General features: G+C 40.5%; 1 protein-coding gene across 10 annotated transcripts in view; it reads right to left on the bottom strand.

Moving 5' to 3' along the window:
* Nucleotides 1-213: 213 nt before the first annotated feature.
* LOC6632064 (non-canonical poly(A) RNA polymerase protein Trf4-1) overlaps nt 214-25,129 on the bottom strand; it is a 168,429-nt gene continuing 143,513 nt past the window's right edge. For 3 of the 10 annotated variants that reach the window (XM_032439642.2, XM_032439643.2, XM_002055583.4), the window contains 9 exons: nt 19,574-19,787; nt 18,865-18,959; nt 18,677-18,762; nt 18,043-18,612; nt 16,104-17,303; nt 15,803-15,997; nt 15,575-15,735; nt 10,430-14,981; nt 7,683-7,764 (listed from right to left, as the gene is read on the bottom strand). In XM_032439642.2, coding sequence (XP_032295533.1) covers nt 14,635-14,981; nt 15,575-15,735; nt 15,803-15,997; nt 16,104-17,303; nt 18,043-18,612; nt 18,677-18,762; nt 18,865-18,959; nt 19,574-19,787 — 2,868 coding nt within the window. In that variant the 3' untranslated portion in view covers nt 7,683-7,764; nt 10,430-14,634. Of the gene's footprint in view, nt 2,988-3,248; nt 3,809-4,522; nt 5,204-5,850; nt 7,765-8,849; nt 8,961-10,429; nt 14,982-15,574; nt 15,736-15,802; nt 15,998-16,103; nt 17,304-18,042; nt 18,613-18,676; nt 18,763-18,864; nt 18,960-19,573; nt 19,788-25,129 lie in introns of those variants that run through there. The other 7 variants (XM_032440274.2, XM_032440273.2, XM_070209820.1 and 4 more) reach the window with 7 other exon arrangements.

Below are 25,129 nucleotides of genomic sequence, written 5' to 3'. Positions count from 1 at the left end.
ATGGGAGGGGCGCATAGAAGTTCTGGCCCATGGCGCAAGTTCAATGGGGTTTAGTGGTAAAGTTTTCGGGACTGCCGAAAAGAAACTAACCAAAAAAAAAAAATATACGTAAATTTATATAAATATACATGTATATATGTACACTAATAAATGGCAGGAATTGCATATGCATATAGTAAGTTTATGATAATGAATAATCGTACACCGTTGTGGTTTTAGTTTTTCTTGGTTTGTCGGTTTTTTTTTTTTTTTTGTTTTTTGTTTATCTTGTTTTGTCGTTTACTTTTTTTGTTTTGCTTTAAAACACATTACATTTGTTTATGCATTTCAAGTGCAATGTGTTTGTACAATTTTTGTGGATTTTTTTTCTCCCTTTTTGTTGAGGCGCAGAATTTTAAATATATTAATCATAATAGTACAGAAATCGTATTGGGATATTCAATAATAATAATAATGATAATAATAATAATAAAAACATTTGAGGCATTAATAAAAGAAAGCAGCTTATCGTTAGATCAAGAGCTTATCATGGAAATTACACAATGCTTAATGTTAAATTCAAACACGATTTGTTATTCCCTTCTTTTTTTTTTTTTGCATTAGTTTTTTGTTTTTTTTTTTTTTGTTTGTTGTTGTTTTGTTTCTTGTTTGCCGCGCAATTTCACTTAATAATATTAGCGTGATATTTGCGCGTGCATTCTGATGCTTTTACACTTCCTTTTTAAGAGTCGCTCGAATATATACACACAATATGCAGCGCTTAAGCTATAAGCATCATACTAAACTTACTTAATAAGATAATAGGTATCCATTGTTAAAAAAAAAAAAAAAAAAATAGAAGTATTAATTATAATAATTATAATGAAATAAAAACAAGAAAACCTAGTTGCCTTATAGCTATACAATTTTATACAAACTCTAGTATTCTTATTCAAATAATATTTCATATATGTACTTAATTTCGTACTTCACATTTCGCTTTACATAACTTAAATGACTAACTTTGTTTTTGCCTTAAACGCTGTTTATTTTGTTAATCAATTATTAACTATATATATTTATATAATTTTTTAAATTAGTTTTTTTTTTTCAGTTTTCTTTCATATTTATTTTAAAAACAAAATGAAATACCAACTAGCGCACAAGTAGGGCAAAGTGTAAGGTCTACTACTATATATTAGTATATATATATATATAAATATGTGTGTGTGTGTGTGTATTTAGGAAAGTTCATGTTTGTGTGGTAGTGTTGGAAGGCGCAAGCGAGACAGCATTACACGGATTATGCATCTATTGTGAATGGTTCAATGCATTTTTTTAATTATATGGTTTATCTTTTATATATATTTAGAGAGAGTACATACAAGTTATAGATACAGTTAATTTTGTGTGTGAGTGTGTGTGTGTGTGTATGCTTCTATATGCAAGATGGCAATTTTTTCTCTTATTTGTTATTTAAGGGATTTTTTTATTTTAATTTTTTTTTTTTTTTTTTGGTTTTTTTTTTGTTTTTGTTGGAGGGGGGAGAGGTTGTTGAGTATATAATTTGTTGTATTCATAAACGTTGAAATGCAAAATTGCTAATAAAAAAATATATATAAATATATACAAATACATACACGCCTACATTGCATATATGTATGTCAATACGCGGTCACATACGCACATGTGCATACATAAACAAATATTATGTACACATTACATCATGTGTATATGCATAAATGATTGAATGTGATCTTAAAATGTGGTACACAAAACTATCAGAAACACACAAGAAAAAAAAAAAAAAAAATTCTAAACGCACGCAGCTAATATAGATAATGCACATGACTATTGCCATCTCTTTCGCTATCTATCTTCTATCTCTTTCGCTCACAAAAACGCTGCTCTCTCTCTCTCTCTCTCTTTCTCTCTCTCACTGCATCTCATCATCACACGTTTCTCTCTCATATGGCTCACTGTTGCGCGCTCATTGAATTGATTTCTTGTTCTTCTTCTGCTCGCTCGCACGCTCTCTGTCCCGTTCACTTAACTGTTGGGTGGGTCAGTGGCCGCCATAGCGTCTCTGGTATTGGAATTGGGCCTGGATATCCTCAGCGATCTTCTGCAGTGGCCAGCTGGCCGGAAGCCGAGTCCGGGGATTCACCACCAGAGCCGCAGCGCGGTGAACGGGGGGACGAACTGCTTGAGCTGCCAACTGAGGATTCAGACGATATGGAAATGATTGAGGAGGATGAGTTGACGAGACGAGTGTCGCGCATTTGCTGCAAACGGCTGTTGCTGCTGCTGCTATGGCTGCTGCTGCTGTTGCCGCTATGCGCGCTCGTTGTTGCCGCTGCTGATGTGCAGGATGATGATACTGTGGGCGAACCTACCGCTTTTGATGCGCTCGACTGGAAGTGCCGCCGATGCTGTTGCTGCTGTTGCGGGTGTTGCTGATGATGGTGATGCGGCTGCGGCTGCTGTTGCTGCTGATGGTGATGGTGGTGATGATGATGATGCTGCTGCTGTTGTTGTTGCTGATGGTGATGATGATGATGCTGCTGGTAACCGCCACCAGCACTGTTTGTCCCACTATTGCTATTGCTGGTGGCCAAACGCAAATGCTGCGGCCGCTGCTGCTGTTGTTGTTGTTGTTGCTGCTGTTGCTGCTGGGCGTGATGGCCATTGTAGCTGCTCGGCTGGGTATTGGAAATGGTCTTGGTCAATTGCTGCTGCTGCTGTTGTTGCTGTTGCTGCTGCTGCAAGGGTGGTGGCACATAGAGCGGCTGACGGTAATACGAATTCGAGTGACTGCGCTGCCCCGCCTGCTGTTGGCCGTAGCTTCGCGTCGCTGTATTCCCGACGACGCCGCCGCCGCCGCCGCCGCCGCTGCTGCTACTGCTGCTGGCTTGGACGTGGCCGGTGGTTGTGTTGTAGATATGGCTGTTCAAGACTTGATCATCCAGTCCGTCCGCCGGGGCATCGCTGAGTTGCTCCATGTCTGGCTGTTGTAGTTGTGAAGAAGATATACATGTATGTTGGCTTGGCTGGGCCTGTGGCTTGGCTGGCATGCTGGCCGCAGTTGCTGCACCGGCGACGCCGCCGTTGGTGCGCAACAGTTGCGCACGCGGCGTGGCATTTGGTTTGGGAGCAATTGCGGCCAGCATGGCACAGCCGGCGGCCTGCTGCTGCTGCTGCTGGTGCTGCGGCTGCATGAGGCCGGCAGCCATTCATCATGTATCTATGCGTGTGGGTGTGTGCATTACCGACGAGCCCGACAACGAGCTGTTGCTGATGGCCACCATTATCGGCTTGGGTACAGTCACGGGCATCGCTGCCACATCCAGTCCATTTGGCGGCGATGAGGTGATGTCAATAACCTCGACAACCGGCTGGCCAACAGATGTTATAGACTCCCGTTCCCGGTCGCCAACCTCGCAGTCTTTACTGTCCTCAGAATCATCCGCCGATGAGGTGCTGCCCCGCCGATGACGCAGCGCCGTCAGATTCAGATTGCTAGCCAGCTGCGCCTGTGGCGGCAGCTGATGTTGCTGTTGCTGCTGTTGTTGTTGTGCAGCCGCTGCCGCCGCCGCTGCTGCTGCTGCTGCCGTATGATACGGCTGCGCCAGCGCGTGCGGCTGCAGCACCGTATGCGGATGATAAATCTGATGCACTACGGCACCGGAGGGCATGATCACATACTTGGCGGCCCCATTCGTGTAGGCGGGCAGTGGCGAGATTGGATCCACGGCGGTCAGATACTCAAAGTTCTCCCGTATCCATTCGCGGTAGTCAATAACGTCATCCGTTATGTGTATTATGCGCCCTATATATATTTATATACAGATAATCAAGAACAAAAATTGATATTAGAATCGTCCAGTTGCTTTATAAAAGCACATTTCAATCGTCAAACAAATAATGGTATGCAAATCTCTCTCTTCTTATGTTAAAAATCAATTTCAACTCAAAATGTAGTCGTCTAACTGGTTCATTTGGAACTGGACTGAGTAAACGACATGTCTATTGTCTGGATCGTGGAAGTAAATGAATACAGTTGCGATTCATCAGACTCAAATTGTAAGTATTGATGCTTTTAATTTAGATTTGTAATATTTCTTTATATTATTTCAGGTTTTCAATAACAACTTTTAAATAAAACTGACAATTAAAAATCGAAAGAATCAAAATATGTCTACTCCTCATCTTTTGATATTTCCATCAAAAACAAAAAAAAAACCGAATGCAAGTTCAAAGTTTATCTAATTCATTTCAAATGCCGATTCAAAGTTCTGGACAATTCTAATTTCTGTTAGCACTGCATTTACATTCAAAAATATGCAGTTCATTTTGAAATTTGCCTATGCTCAAACTTAACATAAAAGGCGAATCTAAATTATATATTAAATATATTAAAAGCTTATCTCTTCTAGAGTTCATATACATAAAGATTGAGATTAGCTGATCTCTAGATATATGTTGGATAAACAGGCGGGGTCAAGGTGGTAAAGTGCTTAGCTCTATTTGAATATACACTCACCTAATATGGATGTGACACGTGCATCGGTGCCCCAAAGATTGAGCGGACTGACCGCCTGGGTGAGCACGCGATAGGCGCATTGGAAGGCCTGCTTAACATGGAGGGCACCGTAGCTGCTGCGTCCGATATCGTTGCCGGGCGTTAGGGGATCCTCAATGCAGAGTAAGGATGGCCTGTGGCCATCGACCATGTCGCGCTGCAGCTCATCCTTGGGCATATAGCGGCCGCCATTCTTAATGGAAATGCCAATCTTCATATAGTTAAAACGACGACCGTACAGCTCAAAGAACTCGAGCAAGAGCACGCCCAGATTCGTCTTGTCGTGACAGATGCCGCGCGGATGCAGTTGCAGGAAACTGATGCACATGAGTATCAGTGAATACGATGAGATGCCGCCCGTGAACACCTCGTTGAGATCGCGCAGCAGTAGAAACTGCTTTAGCACCAGCACCAGCTTGCCCAGCACAGGATAATCGCGCTTAAACTGTTTGATCAGCTCCGCGGACTGTACGCCCGACTGCATGTTGAACGATATGTCGACCTTCACCTGCGTCTCGCGATCTGTCAGCTTGATGATCGGCACAGATGCCTTGTCCAGCACTCGGACCGTGCAGGCCTCCGCGATGTTTCGCGAAACAAGCTCAAATTCAAGGGTGCGCAACGGCAGCTTCTCCCACAGACCTGCAAAATGTTACAAAAAAAAGGGGGGAGCGAGAGAAGGGAAAAAGAGAACAAGCTTCATAAAATAGCTGCTGAAAATGTGTTCGACCATTCCAAGCGATAAAAACGAAAAGAACTTAATATTCAATAAACAATAAAAACCTTTTAAAAAAAAACTTTGAATTAATGTACGGACGGGCAAATCCAGTTTAAAAGCAGACTGTGATTTTCTATAAAATTAATATTGATAGTATAAACATAAGAGTTCGATTTAAGATCAATGAAAAACTTTGCTATACAATTGATTGTTCCTTGAGAATCTTTACAATGATACAATGATACAATAGAATCTGACTTGATGGTTGAGAAAACATTTGGAAACAACTTAGAAAGATGCGAATTTGACAAGCATTCAATTACAAATCAATATTTACTTTTGTAGCACAAAAATTTTGCTCTCTAATACTTTTGATTGCAACTAATATATACAAAGGTATAATTATATATGTTGAGAGTATCGTATGGCAATATCTTCTCGTGTTAATCTCGATTTGGAACGGTTTATATTCAAGCTTCAAACTTGATTGAATACAAAGCTAAACATTTATATTGCTTAGATTAGTGTATATATGTTGGGATTAATTGCAATACTCTGCCGGATAGCTCACCTAGTACCACTAGATCAATATCCGAGGTGGGTAAAAAGAGGCCGGTGCGAAAGGAACCAAATATCTCGACCACCGCCTGCGGCCATATGGAATGGACAACGGCCTCGATGCGCTTGACCACCTCGTTTCGAATGGCATGCTCGCAGGGCGTGGGCAGCACATACTGATAGAAGTGATCGATCTCCTCGTGCAAACCAATTATACCGTCACCGTACTGATAATCGCGCACTCGCCACGGACAGCCCTTATATTTGGCTATCATTTCGGCGTGCTTGTTCAGATTTAATGTGCTCGACTTGTTGTCCACGACGCGTTTCCTGCGCGATGGATTATAATAGGTGTTGGCGCGCTCGTGCAGCGGCACCTTGGACGCGGGATTGGCTACAAAAGTGGTGCTGTTGCTGTTGCTGCTGCTGTTGTTGCTGCTGCTGCTGCTGTTCGTGGTACTGCTACTCGTACTGGTACTGGTACTGGTACTGGTGGTACTGCTGGTGGTACCGGTGGTTGTGCTTGTGGTTGTTGTGGTAGTGCTTGTGGTGGTGTTCGTGGCGGTGGTGTTGGTGCTATCACCACCTGTCGGCGTCGTTGTGCTGTTTGAAGCAGCCACTGTTGCTGCTGTTGTTGCTGTTGTTGTTGGTGTTGTTGTTGTTGGTGTTGTTGTTGGTGTTGTAGTTGTTGTTGGTGTTGGCGCTGCTGCTGTTGCTGTTGTCGGTGTACCGTTAACTGAATTGTTAGTATTGGCGCTGGCGCTGGCGCTGATACTGCTACTGCTGCTGCTGCTTGCTGGCGAATTATTGTCGTTGTTCGATGTGGAATCGATAGACGTGTTGCTTGAGCTTTTGCCTCCGTTAATGTTGCTGCTGTTCCCGTGACGATCTGGCGTTTCGTTCAACTGCTGAAGAAGAATTTGTAATGAGTCGGGATCACGCAGGCTGATCGTAGGACCGTTGCTTATTATCCTAGATAAATTGTTTGTGGCCACCGCGTTGTTGTTATTGTTGCTGCTGTTGCCGGTGCTGCTGTTGCTGTTGCCGTTTCCGGTGCTACTGATGTTATTTCCGTTACTGTTGATGCTGCTGCCGCTGCTGCTGCTGTTGTTGTTGTTGTTGTTGTTATTATTATTATTGTTGTTTTGCTGTAGCTGTTGCTCAAGAAGTGCACCCATCTCCTGGGCATTCGTTTCCCAAATCTTTAACCATGTACGCAACGCTGGTCCCTCCTGTTCCTCCTGAAACCAGCCAACACACGGATCCATTCAAATGGGCGTTTTGTGTGCTGGGCAGCGAATACGCCTCCTGCTTTCTGCCTTCACTTCTCTGTCTCTGTCTCACTCCCTCTCACTCTCTCTCTCTCTCTCTCTCTGTCTATTATAGCGTGAAATGTAAGGACCTCTTACGTTTCTCACCCTCACTGTAATGTCACAGTCGTTGTATGCGGTCTATATGTATGTGTATGTATGTGTGTGTTTGTGTCTGTGTCTGTGTATGTATTTGTCTAGATGTGAGTGTTGATCAACCGACGCCGCCGCTGTTCCTGTTCCTGCCGTTGCTGCTGCTGGCGTTGTTGCTGTCGAGCGGCTGTGTTGAGCGGCGCGTAGTTAGTGCATATGCAACTGCAACTGCATTTGCCTGTGGCTCTGGCTCTGGCTCCAGCTCTTGCTCTGGCGCAGCATCGGCGTTTGTTGACAGCGGGGGGGTGCAATGCGGTGTTTTAGTTGTAGTTGTAGCTGTTGTTGTAGTTGTAGCAGTTGTGTTGCCTGTGGGCAGCTAAGCAAAGCTAGTCCGTCTAATCTCTGACGGTTTTCATAACAGTCCCAAATGTGCAACTACTCACTTTTTAGATACGCAACGCGGCAAACTTGTTTGCTTGGCAAGGCAAGGCTAGGCCGTGATATTCCGTCTCAAGCGGCTGCAACTGCAATAAAAAACGCACAATGATTAAAATAAAAACGCTCTTTGCAAACCACTTGCTTTCCTAAATTTGCAAAACATTTTTTGACCCGAGCTCAAGATTTTGCATTAATAAACAAGCTGACACGGCGTTGCCACTGCTTCCCAAAATTTATTCAACAATGACAATTGACGCATGTATGGCAACTCAAACGCTCTCTGGCTCTCTTTATGCGCATCAACGAACGAAACAGAAAAGAAAAAAATTAAATAAAATAAAAGAGAAGAGATCATGCATACGTCGTCTCGTGACGTCAGGAATGCGCGATCTCATTGTACCATGACAAACCACATATATATATATACACGCCCAATGATCGCATGTGTTATCAAAAGTGGATTTTACTAAATAGAAAGCGCAAACAATTGCATTGCAAATTATGCGCTATTTTTCTACAAATAGAAATTCATTGGCGCCGCCCTCGCAACTGCAGTCGCAGCTGCAAGATATGTACGTCGACGCCAAATGCAGCTGAAGCGTAGAGAGCAATACCGGCGGCGCCTTAGCTGTGCAAATATTCGTACATTTTTTTCAGAGCACAAATGTGCTTAGCAATAGCCGAAATCGGTAAGAAGCAGAGCCAAATGGGCCAAAGAAGACAATAAAATACAAATATACATACATATGCATATATGTATAATACATACATATGCATATACATATATATATGTATATGTTTTCGTTATCGCACTGGCAAGTGAGCAGTGCTCACGAGACTACCGCAAATCACTTCGTTTAATTTTGTGTGTGTGTGTGTGTGTGTGTGAGCGCGCAAGGGCGTACAGGTGGCTTATGGCGTGGGTGCCGGGAGCGCGGGCAATGCAAATAGCGCGCACATGTACATATATTGGAAAGAAAAAGAAACGGCAACGATGTCGATTATGCAAAAACTGTTAATTATGCGTATTTTAACCAATTTATTCACGCGCGCACACAAACACGCACTCACATGCAGTTGCATTATCAAGTTCAAACCTAGACGTGAAATTATAGCACACACGCACACACACACAGAATTATAAAAACGCACGCGACACTGTTATATTTACCAGACAAGATATCTTAGCTGCAGCAGCATTGATGTTTAATTAGACAAACACAAACATATGTATGTATTTACATACATACACATACATATATACGTATATATACATATATATATATATATATATATATATATATATATACAGAATTTGGCAAATTAACACTTTCGGCTTTTTGTGGTACGAGAGACAGAGAACACGATTTTCATTTCACAAGTATGTATTGTAAATGAAAAAAAAAAAAAGAAGAACGACAAAGTGTGCTCAGGCTGCTGCACTGTTAGCACAAATATTATACAATATTAATGTTTCGATTTGTTTAACTGCTCTCCGCTACAGACAATATTCACAGTTAAGAGCTACTGCTTTGCTCCAGCGTTGCCGCATGCAGGGATGTGTCTATCGTAAATATCGATAAGCATCATCATATGACATCGATTGTTGGTGAATTTCCAGCTGCAAATATAAGTTTGATTGAACTCGAAGCAGTGAACCACCTATCAACTATGAGAAATCACTTGGCAAAACTTTCATAAGTCTAATTCTGGCACAAATTATTACATAATATACACGGCCGATAGATCGGCTAGCGTTATGAAGATATAACTGATCACTGAATTCATTTCATTTGTAACAGAGTGAGTTTTTTTTTTGAAATGTAGACCCGGCAATTGCTCTCAGAAACTGAGAAAACGGCGCTGTTGTCAAATGTAGGTCGGCGTTGCCACCTGATTTTAAATCGTTATGCAGTACTGCGCAAAGGCGACAACGGACAAGCATGTAAACATTTAATTTATGCAACTGCTTGCAGTGTGATTAAAAAAAAAAGTTTTTTTCTAGAAATTACAATCGTCAGATTCACACTTCTCACAAAAATAGGGGTTTTTTTTCTCTTGGTTGTTGTATTAAGTTGTACGTTTATACCCCAAATCCCAATCAACAGACACCCACTAGCCCCCGCCCAAGAGTACAACTACTACTGCTACAACTACAGGCGCAAAATGTATCTTGCACGTACACACACACACAATGAGAGCGATACGCAATCGACGTCACACACACACACAAACATACATACATACATGCAGAGAGAATCTGATTTAGCTTCTTTCCTGCCTCCGATTTGCTTCTCGCGTAATTCCGTTGGAATTTTTCACACATTTTTTCTTTACCTTGACGAGTCTGTTCTCGTTGCGTTTGCGTTGTATTTCAAGTTTAGCAAATACACACACACGCCACTAATACACGCATACACATGCACATGTTCACTAAAACGAAGTTTCAATGCGATTATACTATTTTTTTTTTTTTGTCTTCTATTAAGTAAATGTTTGACTAAATTTGGTTAAAAACAAAAAAATAACCCGCCCCAAGATTCATTTGTCATCGTTAACGAGCGGTTCGGGTGATTGCTTATGCGCCGCTTGCAGCATTTGTGGCAATCCTTATAAGCACAATTAAGTGCTTTCATGCTTTGGGAACGACCGCTTGTCTGGTTGCTATGCCTTTTATGCACATATACAGACACGCACACAAATATGGACACATACACGCACGAATTTGTTCTTTCGAGAATAGCTTATTACCGTTTGCAAGTTGAATTGCTGATTTGTTTGCAAGTTGATTACAATCAATACGCTGTTGGCCCAGCGTCAATTGGAATTGGTTTATTTGCGTTTTTTTAAAGATAATTAAAAAAAAAAACGCTAGCGAAATTGCAATTTATCTACGAACACGCGACGGCTACGCAGTATTAGAGATGAACAAAATTCAATGGTATTACAGCCCTGTGCATATCGATGCCTACTATAATAGTAAGAACTATCGATACTATTAAAGAGATGATGGGTCGCAATGGTCGATAAGTAACGGACTATAATTTTCAAAATTTTGTACTAAATGTAGTCTCTATTTTTTGTTCATGTAGTCTATATTTTCATGTTGCGTTGATTCAAAAATGACACAAGCTTGTAATATCAAAGCCCCAAGTTAAAACTCCGTTTTTGTTTTGTTTATTTTGCATACACACAAAAATTTCATGTTTATTTATTGTTTCGATTTTCTTAATTTGTTAGCTGCTTGTTACTTTCGAGTTCTTCAATTGTTGGTACACTTAGCGTTTTCCAAAATACAATACGTAAGTACATACGGACATGCTACGATTTCAAAATTTTATTGTTACTTTAAATTGTTGTCTTGAAACCAAAGAACTTCGTTTGGTGTGTCATTGGAAATGACAACTTAAAATGTTTCTAGTTTGTTGTGTATTTTTTGGTCATTTATTTGGGATAGTTTTTTGTTGATGTTGTTGTTCTTGTTGTTGTTGTTTATTTTTTCGTTTTTTTACGCGGCAACTAATTTGCAGTAGTTTGTACCTTACGGAAATTAGTTGTTTTGTTTTTTATGTCTTTTTATATATTTTTTATTAGCTTCATTTTTGTTCCAGTTAACGTACATAAATAAGTAATACGGGCGCAATTACACACCCTTAATTAATTCATTATGTACTTAGACTTGTATGTATAAATAATTTGTGTATGAATGTTCGCATTTGACGTCGTTAGTTTTAGTTTTAGTTTAGTTTATGTACGCTTGTATATGTATACATACATAAATAGCTTTTTGTCTTAAACATTTATAAATATGTATTTCGGTTTTCTAAATTTTTGTTGTTGTTTTTTTTTCATTTTTTTTTTTTTTTTTTGGGGGGGGGGGGATTACGTTAAACATTCATTTAGAGCTGCGTACACTCAACAAATATTACATACATAGTTGTTTGGGCTTATAAGTTCCTATTTGTTATGCATTTAGCTTGGGTTTCAATAAATGTACTCTTCGAATCCGTCTGTTTTGTGTACAACATTTAAAGCTTGACTATTTCGTTTGTTTTTGTTTTTTTATGATAAATATTGGTAATAGTTTTTGAACCAGCCGCACAGTTACTCTACAATAAAATTTCGCCACTTTTAGGGGCGTATTGACGCAACATTTAACACCTATGTATGTATGTATGTATGTTCTTTTGTTTTGTTTTGTTTTTTTTTTAATTATATATATTTTTTTCATTTTTTTTTTATGGAATTCAATTTGTTGCCGCATTTACACATACACATATCGTAGTTAATTCAAGTTTATGGTAAAAAAATCTAAAAAAAAACGTTTCCCTCTCTGTGGGCATTTTTCTCTATACCGATCTCATATTTGGCTTAGGCCACAACAACATTTTCATTTAGTATAATATATATATTTTTTTTTTGAATAGAGGACATTAGATTGCATAGCTTATGTCCCGGCTGCGCTTAAAAGTGGTTCTGTTTGGCTGTATTCTAGTTTTTTTTTTTAAAACGCAATCTCTTGATTAAGCTACAACTCGTAATGCCCTGTACCAATAATTTGCCCAAATGGAATATTATCTATACTAACAAAAAAAAAACTGCTTATATTGATTATAGTCCATGACATGTACGGAAATTGTTATATTTTATGCATATTATAATTTCAAGTTTGGCTTAGCATAGGGCATCATATAGTCGTTCATATGCGACTATCACATTTATTCATGATCTTGGTTTGGTTTTTAATTTCTTTCGCTTTTCGATAGTTTTTCTTTTTATGTCTTTTAGGCGCATTTTAACATTTAGTAAGAAAGCATTTAAATTTTTGTATGGTTTCGCTTGGCTTGAACTACATTCAAATTGTTTCTAGCACACTTTTTAAAACATTTATATATATATATATCTTTTTCTGTCTTAAATACACTTGTAGAAGGTCTATTAACTTTGTCGGAAAATGGTTACTCCATGGAAAATAAATTTGTATTTAAAAAAAAAAAAAGTAAGAAGTTCTAGTCGGGAGCTCCCGACTAGGGGATACCCTGAACCCTCTTCTCCCAACATCAAGTGCATATATATATATATATATATTCTATTTTAGAAGCAACATATCATGTTTTGTGACTCTAGCTCTTATTATTTACCAAAATTGCCCAAAAAACAGGATATCGATATCGATTTTTATCGATTGCTTGGAAACGGAGTGAGTTATCGATTATCGGAAACAAACTCGATCTGCGCGGGAACTAGGAGCACCTACATCTCAAATTTCTGAGATCCTTGCGTTCATACATATGGACAGACGGACGGACGGACAGGCGGACAGACAGACAGACGGACATGGCTAGGTCGTCTCGGCTATTGATGCTGATCAAGAATATATATACTCTATGGGGTCGGAGATGCTTCCTTCTGCCTGTTACATACATTTGGTTTACCCATTTTTAATGGGTTCAGGGTATAAAAGTAGGGTTATTGTATCAACAACATTTTTGGTTTTTAATTCCAGCCTTTCAAGCCCAGCATATATCTTTTTCACTGTGCTTCATATTTGATCCACATCGGACTTTTATATTATATTATTTAGACAGAATGTATTGAAGAATTAGTATTTTCAAGATATTTCAACTCTGCAATTACAAGCTTCATTTTGCTCCTTGCACATCTGCAAAAGCTGTACGCCATAATTCTACAAGGGTATTCAATATTCGGCGTGCCGAAGTTAATTTTTCGTACTTGTTTTTGTTTTGTGTGTTTAAGTTGGACATAAATTAGGTGTGTTGTTTAAAATATTCATTATTAATATATACAAAAAATAACGTTCAGTCAAATATATATATATACACACATACACACATATCCATATATATATATATATATATATATATGTGTACCATCTTCGTCTATATTTTAGCATTGCTATTGATTTAAACCAATCTATAACACAGAACACATACATACATACACATACACATACACATACACATATAAATCAACAATTATGAGACATAAAACCATAAAACGGTATAATAGACACACAAACATATATATTGTATGTATTATGTACTAGCATGACTATCATTGTTTTTTTTTTTTGTTCATTTGTTTTTGTTTTTTACTGCTAGCTTGAAAATTTGGAATGCTTATCTATTCGGCATTTTTGTAATATTTCCCCTACGATATCCCAATATATATTCGCTACAGCCCCATGACAAGCAATGGCATCAAATTGTTTAAACAATTTCTAATCCGTTTTGGTTTGTTATCATGTAATACACAATAATGTGTTTATAATCAGTCGCATAAATGAATCACCTTGCTTTTGTTTTGCGTTATAAACTGGCCTATAAGAACGCTTCGCTATCGCAACATCTCAAGAAATTTCAACACACGCACACCCCAAAAACGTTGTCACACGCAAAAAAACTAAAAGGAAAATGCTAAAAGATACTGCAATAATACTAAAAATACGGACAAAATTACTAAACGTACTGACAAAAATACCAGAAAATAATTTAAAAAAAAAATACTAGCAAAACTTCGAACAAAATACAACAAAGAGCCAACTTTGTTCATATTGAGTTAAAAATAATCACGCATACATTTACAATCATACACGCGCACACACACACATACACACATACACAGACATACACACACATACACATACATGCACTCACTCACACATGCTAATGCTGAAGGATGCGAATCTTCTTGGCCAGCGTCGTTTCGGTCTGTTGGAGCTTTCGTTTGCTACTATAGTTGCAGAGCTTGCTGGAGACTTTGCTAAGTGTCATTGCCGATGAGGTCATGAGGTCAAGCGCCTGGAGGCTATTGTCCAGCTCATCCAGGGCTGAGAGCGCCGTTGTCTGGTTGTTGCGCTCGCCGGGATCCAGTTCGATGTCGATTAGCTGATTGGCTAGCGGATCCTCGTCATAAGGATCGTAGGGGGGTCTTAATTATTGCTTGAACACAAACAGACCCGTTGGGTCCCACTCGTTGTCGTCGACGGGGCCGAAGCATTCATCGAAATACCATTCCATTGTCTTGTACACATGACTGAGCGATCTGGCAATGGCATGATCCTCATCGGGATATACCTGATGACGGAATTTCACCTGCTGATCGACAAGTGCTCGCACCAGCATTAGTGTATGCTCCTGATGCACCAGCGTATCCGCCGTGCCATGCATCAACATCAGATTCCGTCCCTTTATATTGCCCGCCTTCATGGTGAGATCGGCCTCCTGCAAGGCGCGCAGATAGTCACCCTTTAATGGTATATAGCGCTCCGTGAAGAAGGAATCTGTCATGCAAATATATTAAATATTAGATACAGTGAATTTCATTTAATCGTATATAAAAAGATCTGTTCGAATACAACAAAACTGAAGTGACCTTTCGTAACGTAACAGAATTCCACCCGGAATGGTGAAAAATGCGCGAAAGTGTTTGCCTTCACATTAAAATGGATGCTAACTAACTTTTGAAATGTATAGAATGAATCATTGATGACGCCAATTTAAGGAAAATCCAAGTTTTATTTTTTCTTTTTTTAATTAGTTCTCAAAGTTGTAGAAACTATCAGGTATTATCCATTTGCAACTTGTGGAAGGAACTATGTCAACCACATTCTGCCATTAGAAATTTAATTATGCAGAGCTTCCTGAAGAGAGTGTGAGCCGTAAACTATATTTAACATCCGCTCATATAAGGCAGAAGGCGTGAAAGTGTGAAACTTTTAGGAGAATCTTTGAATCAGGGCTGAGCACCTAGATTGATCGGTTAGTCAAGCAGTCAGTCAGGACAAACAACTTGTATATTGCTCCAATTGAGATTTGATTAGCCTAGAATTGTACTTCCTTTTGTTCTATATATACTTTTACAGTGAACACTCACAGTGATAGCCAAAGCTGACAATGGGATTGATGGCGACGGCGCACTGGAGCACCTGTTGCGAGTCATCGATGAGCATCATGGCCGAGGCGTAGCCGCCGTAGCCCCAGCCAAAGGCGCAGATGCGCAGCGGATCTATGAACTTGAGGTTGTCGCGCAAATAGCTGAAATTGTGGGCAATACATTGGGATTGTGGCAATATAAAAAGTGCGGCAATTAGGCTTGACTTACGTGAGCACACCGAGCTGATCCTCGATCTCAACGGTGCCCAGCTTGCCATGTACCTGGGTGCGTAGCAGCTCGCCCTGGTAGCCGCTGCCGCGTCCATCGATTTGGGCAACAATAAAGCTGCGCTGACTGCACAGATACCAGTTCCAGTCGACATGGAATCGCTCCGTGACCAGCTGAGAGCCCGGCGAGGCGTCGCTGTGAAAATATATGTATATAAGGGTATACAAAGAGATTAAACCAGGGCGCCCGAGCATAATAAACCGGTAGCGGGTGCGAGCAGATTTTCTTTGGCGTTACTTACACATGGAGCACCAATGGAAAGGCAACCTCCTCCTCCTCGCGCATGCCGGGTGGCAAATAGAGCCGCACCTGGGCATGAAAGCCATGTCGTATCTCGACGCTGAAGGTGCGCGTCTGCGGTATGGCCAGCTGGGATAGACGATGGCGCAGCACATCGCCGGCATTGAGCACAAATATCTTCTCATTGCTGGACGTCTCCACCAGGTAAACGCTGGGCGCCTCCGGGCCCAAGCACTCCTGCACATAGTAGCTATAGTCGCGGCTGAACTGGACGCGATTGTATAAACAGTTCTTGGGTATGTCATAGATGCAGTCGTCCGGCTCCAGGCGGGCGACAATCTCCTCCCAGCGCTCACCACGCTGCCATTCGGCGGCATTGATGTTGCGAGCACGATGCAACCGATAGGTGGACTCGGTGTTGTCGCAGGTAAGGCATGTGGGCTGTGTCGATGTGATGTAGGTGCGATTCGTTTCGGTGACGTTTAGTTTAAGGCTGATCTTGTATAGGTGGCGTTCGCCGGGCCGCCTTTCAGGAGCAGCCATAAAGTAAACGATCTCGTGCCGCTCGTCCCAGCCGACAATTTCGGTCACCTCGAACCGACCCATTGTCAGTGGCACGGGCCGGCGGTCCAGCGACGAAATGAACACCACATGACGATAGTGGCCATGTTCGCCATCGCGTACAGGCAATCGCTTCAGCAGATAGCCGCCATTGGAGATCTCATAGGTGGTCTGTCCGTTGGTGACACTCGCCTGGCTCTCATTGCCACTGAACGCAGCCTCGCCCGCTGCCATCTCCTGCAGTTGCAGCTGCCGCAGCTGGCTGCCACGCAGCTGGGCAGCTAAGCGTGCCGAGAAGATCGGACGCTCCGCGGGCAATACCCAGCCATCGTTGATGGTCACCTCGGTGTGCACCACCTGGCAGTGGAAGTGCGGTGCACGGCATATAACTGTGGTCGCCTTCGTCTGGTCGCGACTGGTTACCGTTACGGACAGATCGATGGGCGATGCCCATGTTAGGCCGCCCACATAACTGTCATTGCCCAGCTCCACGGGCAGCTTGATCTGCGTGGGAAATATGTACTTGATCACCGACAGATTGACCACATTCACCGTCACGTTCGGATTGCGAGAGCCCGCCTTGGGATAACGTTGGCTCAGCACCGCCGGGTACTTAATATTGTCGCCCATCCATGTGTATCTGTCGCATAGAAGTGGTTATTACATGTCATATATGTAGATAGTTCTGGACTGAGAGCATGCAATATGATTTATGTAAAACATATATTTTATGCGAACAATAAGTTAAGGAGAATAAAGAGAAAATGTGTAATATACTTTCAAGGAATTAATTGACCGAGTGAGTGAATCCCTGAGCCGTATGTTCTATACGATAATTACATGCCACGTTTTGTGTGTTTAGCTCTTTTAATCTTTGATCTGTGCTAAAAATTATTTGATCGATATGGAAGTGGGAGCAAATCGAACGAAATGATAAGCATGATCTATGTTAGGTGTGAGTAAGGAATTTATATTGGAAATTTTGGAAAGACAGACATGGCTAGATCGACTCAGCTCATTTCCCTGATGAATAATATATATCATTTCTGGGCTCGAAATTTGCTTCTCTTTGTATCTTTTCGTATATTTTCAATAGTTTGGTTTTGCTTTCTTAACTTCCACAACGAGCATTCGACGTTAGCTCAGGATAAAGAACTTTTCTATTTGAGGTGCCACTTTTTCACATTGGCAGACACGAAAGCGATAGAAAAGCGATATTGCTAGTTATAGACATTAGAAGCTGAAAATTGTATCTAATATCTTGCGCCATCTATAATATTCCTTACCACTCTTGCAATTGTTAAATGATTTTCATGAACACTCACTTGTACTCAAAGCACTATTCACTTGTACTCACTACCATTCATGGCACTACTCACTTGTACTCATTGACTTCGCTGTCGTTGAAGCTGAGGAATGCGAGAAAGAGGCCGTCCGGCGAGAAGGAAATGCTACTCCGTAGGCTCTCCAGTTCCGGTACATTCTCGTACGTCCAATCGGGCACTCCATTATAGAAAACGCCCGCAGCGCCCGTTTGTGTGATGCGGCAGACAAGTTCACCCTGCACCTTGGGCTTGTAATAGATGTCATTGTGGTGGACAAAGGCGATGGCCTGGTTGAGTGAATATGGCGCCTTGGTGCCGCCATTCCCATTGCTCGGACCGCTCCCATTGGCAGAGCCATTGGCGTTGGTTGTAGGCGTCGGCTTGCCTGCACCGCCTGCTGCAGCTCCTGCCAGACTGTTCAGAATAATGCTGCCGTTGGGCAGCGGCGACATGGTGGATGTGGCTGGCGTTGCTGCTGTTGCTGCTGGAGGAGGCGGCGGTGGTGGTGGTGGTGGTGGATTAATGGGCGCCCAAACCACGTGCTGCAGACGCGGTGCTTCCGCAATATTCTCCGTTGGTCCCAGTGGAAATGTGTTGGCCGTTTGCACCTCGTAAACGTGGTGCCTGGCGAAAGAGAGTCGGATTTCATGAGCTGCCTCCACGAGCTGATGGCTTATGCAGTACGTACCTGGAGCCTTCGACATTACTATCCGATTGCAGCAATACGTACTTCTGATCCGGCGCTACCAGAAACGATTCGGCGTTCAGTTGGCGCTGTAAAGGGAAAGAGACAGAGAGAGAGAGAGATAGAGAGAAAGAGGGAGAGATAGTGACTGTTGAGACAGGTGCGCAGCTATAGATATATGAGGTACTCACAAACGTGGAGTTGGTCATAAGAATCCGCGTGGTATAATCCGTCATGTTAAGTATGGACAGACCGCCCGACGGATCGCGATAAACTAATTCGTGATCTGTAAGAACAAGAAACGGATTAACATATATGTACATCTGAATTATATATCGAGGAGCTGCAATTCGAATCAAAAGTGCAAAGGAATCCCTGAGAATATAGTCCACAAATAGTTCGCAGTCCAGTCAGGAATATCCGACTCGTTACCGACTCGTGCCGTTACGTTCTTTGAATATCTCATGCTTATTTCCTTATAATAACAACATTTTAAGGGTATAGTCATGTGTGTATATACCCAAAGTGCAACGCAGGGCTTAAGGTATCTGATCAGCAAAATATTCGGAATCTGTAATATTATACGGGAGTATAATATAATAATAATTTCTATTATTTATTATCTCCTGGTCATGTTAAAAAACTGTTTTTGAAGTATCGATAATTATCGATTTATTGAAATACGGAAGAGATTTCGATGAGAATAAAAAGTCTCTAGTGACAGACGGACATGGCTAGATCGATGTCAGTTCGACGTCTTGACTAAATAATAATAATAAATATATATATATATATATGTATACTCAGTAAGGTAGAAAATGCCTGCTTTTGAGTTTGATATGGAATGGATATGAATATTGCACATCTTTAATACTCTCTCGGTCTGCTTTAGAAACCCACCATTGCTCCAGGTGCCGTTGAATGGCTTCCATTGAAGGCTCTTGCTTAGTATGTCGCTGGGCAGCATTCGGCGTCCGCGAATTCGCAGTCCCTCATCCTCGGGCGATAGCAGAAATATAGAAAAGATGATCAAGCTGAAGACGGCGGCGATAACCAGCAGGGCTATAAAGATGCCACGCCAATTGCGACGCTCAGGCGATATGGCCACCAATTCCTGTAAAACCGATGAAAGATTTTATAAGTATGGTTTTATTTCTTGCAACTGTGAATACCCTATACTAATAATATCATTATTATCAGTATAGCATATAGTTGCAAGCTATCAACTCTACCATCATGTTTAGCACAAGCAACTAAGGCCTTTGGCTAAGACAAAACAACGCCTGGAATTCAAAAATAATTTTAGTCAAATTTATTTATTTTTTTCATTTTGGTTGCAATTTTTAACCTTTTCAAATTGTACCTTAATAGACATCATTATGATGAATACAGAACGTGTCTTTAAGTTTGACAAAAATATTCTGAACAAGGGAAATGCTCCTTTAGTTTTTTATTATATTTCTCATAATTCTATTGCTCGTCAATAAATCAACTAATTAACAAATTCAATATACTATACGATTAACTAAGACGCCTTTGAGTGCTATTTGAGCTGCGTGCTAATGGGTTATTGATGGAAAGTGGGCGTGGCTGTGGGTCTCAGTGGGTGTGTTCCGGCTGACATTTGCTGCGCCTTGTTCTAAGAAGTTCTTATGCAGAAATGTTTGTTTCTAATTATAACTTTGTTATTGGAATTCTATAATTAAGCAAATTGGAATATTGTTGTAGCAAAGTGTGTCGACTGGATGATATTCTATACCACATATTGAAGTATCGACAGTTTTTATACAAAACTCAAGAGGGATGGAGAGAGAAAAAAAGAATGCAGCCAAACGACTTTAAGGTCTTTTTATAGCTTTATATCCAACTTGTTTCTACGATTGCTCCAACAGAAGTCCTATGGAGTATCTAGTATCTAGTTTAGTCACGTCTAGAAAAACAAAAACAAAATGGTGCCATATCTACAAGAAAATTATTAACTTAACAACATAGTGATCCGATGTTAATAGGATCACGAAAAACAAAAACTGTTCGTTCCTATGTGGAAAGAAAGACGGAACTATGCAAAGTTTCGTGAGAATAACCTTAACTTTGACTAAGAGACTAGTTTGCGTCGAAACAGACGCGCGGATAGGTCAATATAGATTCGGCTGTTGAAACAGATCTATATATACATACTTATGTACACTTTATGGGGTCGGACATGCATATGCTTTAAACATTTCGTGAACCAATTGTAATACCCTCGAAAGGCATATGAAAATCGCATAGAAAGGCGATACATGTATAGGAATATGTTGAAACAAACATTATTGAGGCGTTTTTAATTGTGGGAATGATCTACCTAGCGGACAGATTATTGACACTCTAGTTCTAGACGTTGTTCGTGTCGTAAAGGAGCCTGAGTACTGTTTAAAGAGTATCTAATAGTCAAGAGCTGTAATGTTATTTGGAACTAGTAAATATTATTTCTCTGTCTCGAACTTCCTGTCACTTCCTGTTTGTCGTTGAAAATACTTTTGTAAGCGTCCTGTTGTTTGACTTTCATTTTTGATTGATTGCCGCGAGGCGGAATGTGGAAAATATTGATGATAAAGCTGCTTTGCCTTGTAGTTTTTATTTAACTTATTTGTATTTTTGTGTATTTTCTTTTTTCATTTTGATAACTGAAAATGGCTTGTTATGCTATTCGCTGGTTTAATGAATTTTACTCAGGATAAACTCTATTGATTTTCGCAACAACTAAGAGAACTGGGCAAACTGGCCAAAGGCAAAAATCATATAAAATTGCCAAACTGATTTTAAAAGGCGGGTCGGATGTACAAATCGCCGAAAAAAATATATAAACGGCTAAAGGCAGGCAATGACTGACAACGGCGGCAGCTTTTAGAGTGCGACTACAAAATGCAATTGGTTGTGTGTGATGGTGTGGGGAAGGGGTTTGCGGGGCGTGCCAAAGAAAAGTGGTTTGCGATGTGCAATTCCAGGGCAAAAGTCCTTGATGTGTTCTTAATTGACAGGCGAATGCCAACGAAATTAAGGTTAAAATTTGCACACATTCACACGCCCAGCAGCTGCAGCAGCAACAACAACGACACATAGGAGGACTCTAGAAGGGAGTGCCCGGGCAGCGGATACCCCGAACATAGCGCCAAGCTGTTGTAACAAATATTCGAAGTTCTTCTACCCTTAGCACTGTTCTATGTAAAGTGCAATCTTGAATGGCTTGGGTGCTAAGTATCCTGTCTTTACGAAATTTTAGGCTTAAATGTCGCACACAAATGTGCGAATATACAATGCTCTACATTGATTTGTCGGCTTTGGATTTCTACCTACTAAAATTGGATATATATATCCAGATCTTATAATCCTGGTGCTATGCCCAATAATTCACATTTTAATTCCGATAATTATCGATTTTTTGGAAATAATCAAGCTTTGTCCATTCAAACCTATTTCAATACCGATATTTATCGATTTTATGGAGATAGGAAAGCTTTGTCCTATAAAACCTTTTTCAATATCGATATGTATCGATTTCAAGAAAATCTTCAAGCTCGATAATTATCGATTTTGTGGTTAATCTTCGAGCACGATAATTATCGATTTTAAGAAATCATCGAATTATGCCCCATAAGCCTGATTTCAATATCGATAACTATCGGTTGCATGGAAATCTTCAAGTATTGCCCCAATAAAGCTTATTTTAATATCTAAAGTTATCGATTTTATGGCAACGTGAACAAATATCGGAAGAAAAATAACAAACTACTTCAAATTTGAAAACCCTAGCATTTGATCGAGTACATGTGACATACGTTAGCACTGAACCATGATACCCTTTTCAACCATTTGGAGTAAGCGGTATAAAAGCTACAACAACAACAACATAATTTCAATAAAACTATTTCAGAGCGCATTGCATGCGGTACAGAGGGAATGGCTTGTGTTTTTGAAAAGTTGCTCAACTCTGGCTTCAGCTCGGGGCCGGACAATTTACATGCATATTTAGAGCCCTTCCTGCCACTTGGACATTTTGCGACAGCCGGCGGTTGTGCCACGACCAAAAAGTTCACAACAATTTTTTTTTTTATTTGGCTCCGATGCCAAAATAACTGGTTGAAGAACATTTTCAACAACACTTTCTTTTTTTTTTTTTTGCTTATTTCCACTTGTTCATGTTTTGTTCTAAAATTGAATTAAAAATTTATATGCACTTGCATGTCCAACCTGTTTGAGTGGTTGGAGAGAGGGCAGTTGGGTCGAGGTGCGGGCTATGTGGGCGCCCCGGGATAATAGGATTTGTTTAGTGTACTGAAGTGTAGAGCGCCTAATTGAAATTATTTACTATAGTGTCTATCGCAGGGCTATTTGGCTTGCAGGGAATTCAATTCACAAATTGATGCCAAACAATTGTGAAAGCTTCAGGCTAGCAGATACCCTGTTTTAGTTAGTCGAGTCACAGTCCTGAGAGTGGGGCGATCAAGTTCAAAACCAGGTCCACTTGGTAAATCTCTTCCTTTTCTGCCAGACCTTCCCTCTTATCTATATTGCAAACGAATCGTCTTTCAATCCATCTGAAGTTTGCCAGTTAGTTCCTTTCAGACGATAACACAACTTTGATTTCATATTTTTTGGCTGAGTCATACGGCATAAATAGTATATCAGACTATAATACTTTGTGCTGCATGGCTACAACTCAGAATGGTGCACATTCTGCTTAAATATTCTGCTCTTCAAGTAGTTCTTCAGTATACAGTAAAGTTATATTTTTACTGCTGCCTTTACTCGTTGTTAAGCTTCAGTTTGACGCACACGAGCTGCTTGCCCCAAATAGGGTAGTAAATTTTGCGATTTCGTACTAAAAAAAATGTTTTTTAACACGTAAATACTTAAATTTTTTTAGTACTCACACAATCCTTAAAGCTTTTTACAAGCATGTTTTCCTTTGCCAGAACAAGTTTCATTTTTATTTACCCATTTCTGCTTTATATTGAATTTAGTTTAGTCCGAAGCGTCAGAGTGCCAACAAAATTGTGTTTAACAATTCATTAAAGGCCAAAAATAACAGTTTTATGAGAGAAATGTGTTTGAAAGAGCTGCAAATGCATGTCCTAGAGGCAGATACTGTATATTTTTATACACTTAGCCCATTGAAAATGGGTTAGAAGGGTATCATGGTTTTGTGCACATGTATGTGGCAGGCAGAAGGAACATATACTCCTGATCAGCATTAATAGTCGCGTCGAACTAGCCATGTTCATCTGTCCGTCCGTTCGTATATATCGATCTTTGAACCTGTAGGATAACTTGCCTGTAATCGATAACTTGGCCCGTTTTCAAGCAATCGATAAAAATGGTCATTTTGCTTTTTTGAAATAATATAAACAAATCAAGTATTTTCTATTTTACAGCTACCATTCCCCACACCTCACAACCATAGGGCGAGCTTCATTGGTATCTTGATAGAAGAAGTTTCAGGGTATTCCCTATTCGGGCTCGCCCGCCTAGAGCACTCGTACTTGCTGTTATTAATTTTATTAGTAGGGGTTGTACTAGTAGAAAACTGTTGACCTGCCTAATAAGCACTGTGTGCTATTTTGCTGCACTCACAGAATTCTATTTCCATATACTAGCCTGGTTTTTAAAACTAAAGCAGTGTTAAATGGGAAGATCAGTTCCGTCACAGGTATAAGAAAACTTCCTGGCTTAAAAAACAAATGTAATTTTTTCTACATACTTTTTATGCGTTCAGTTCAGATATTTTCTAGCAGCGTTATCATATTATTGAAGGATTCAGGTATCAGATAATACAGTAAATGCTTTTTAATTAAAACCGTCGACTCAGATACAATTCTTTAGCATTGCTTTAATTTTGACTGTAAAGTTGTCATTTTGTCAAGTCGTCCAGTATATTTGTCCGGTAATTTATTGCCATGAACATAAGCTAACCTGTAGTTGATGGCAAAAATTGTTCACAATGGCCTCTCTGTCAATGGTGAACCCAAGTATGGCTATCTAACCACGCGACTATCTCAACCAAGGTGCTTGGCACCTGGATAAATAACGTTAACAAAGCTCATGGAGCACTCGTTTGCCTTTGGATAAATATCGTATATCATGGTTACACGGAATTTTGCTGAATACGGAATTGCTCCTTGTGCCACTCAACCAGCTGTGGCCCTCATGCATCAAGCATGCATGTGTTTCTCTGAATTTGTAACGAGGACAGGTAAGCGGTCACAAAGGATTCTTATGCGTTACCCAGGCAGGCAACCGCACCGCACAGGAGCCGTGATTGCATTTTATGACTGTCTGTGGCTTTGCATGGTGCTGACCGCTTCTGGTCCATATATGGTATTTGACTTCATACCTTGTGGCTACACTGAGCGAAAGCCTGACATCAAATTCAAAATAAGAAACGAAAAATAGACAAACAGAATCGTAAATATAAAA

This window comes from Drosophila virilis, chromosome X (genome assembly GCF_030788295.1).
Source record: "Drosophila virilis strain 15010-1051.87 chromosome X, Dvir_AGI_RSII-ME, whole genome shotgun sequence".
NCBI lineage: Eukaryota > Metazoa > Arthropoda > Insecta > Diptera > Drosophilidae > Drosophila > Drosophila virilis.
This window is presented reverse-complemented; position numbering and strand designations above follow the sequence as displayed.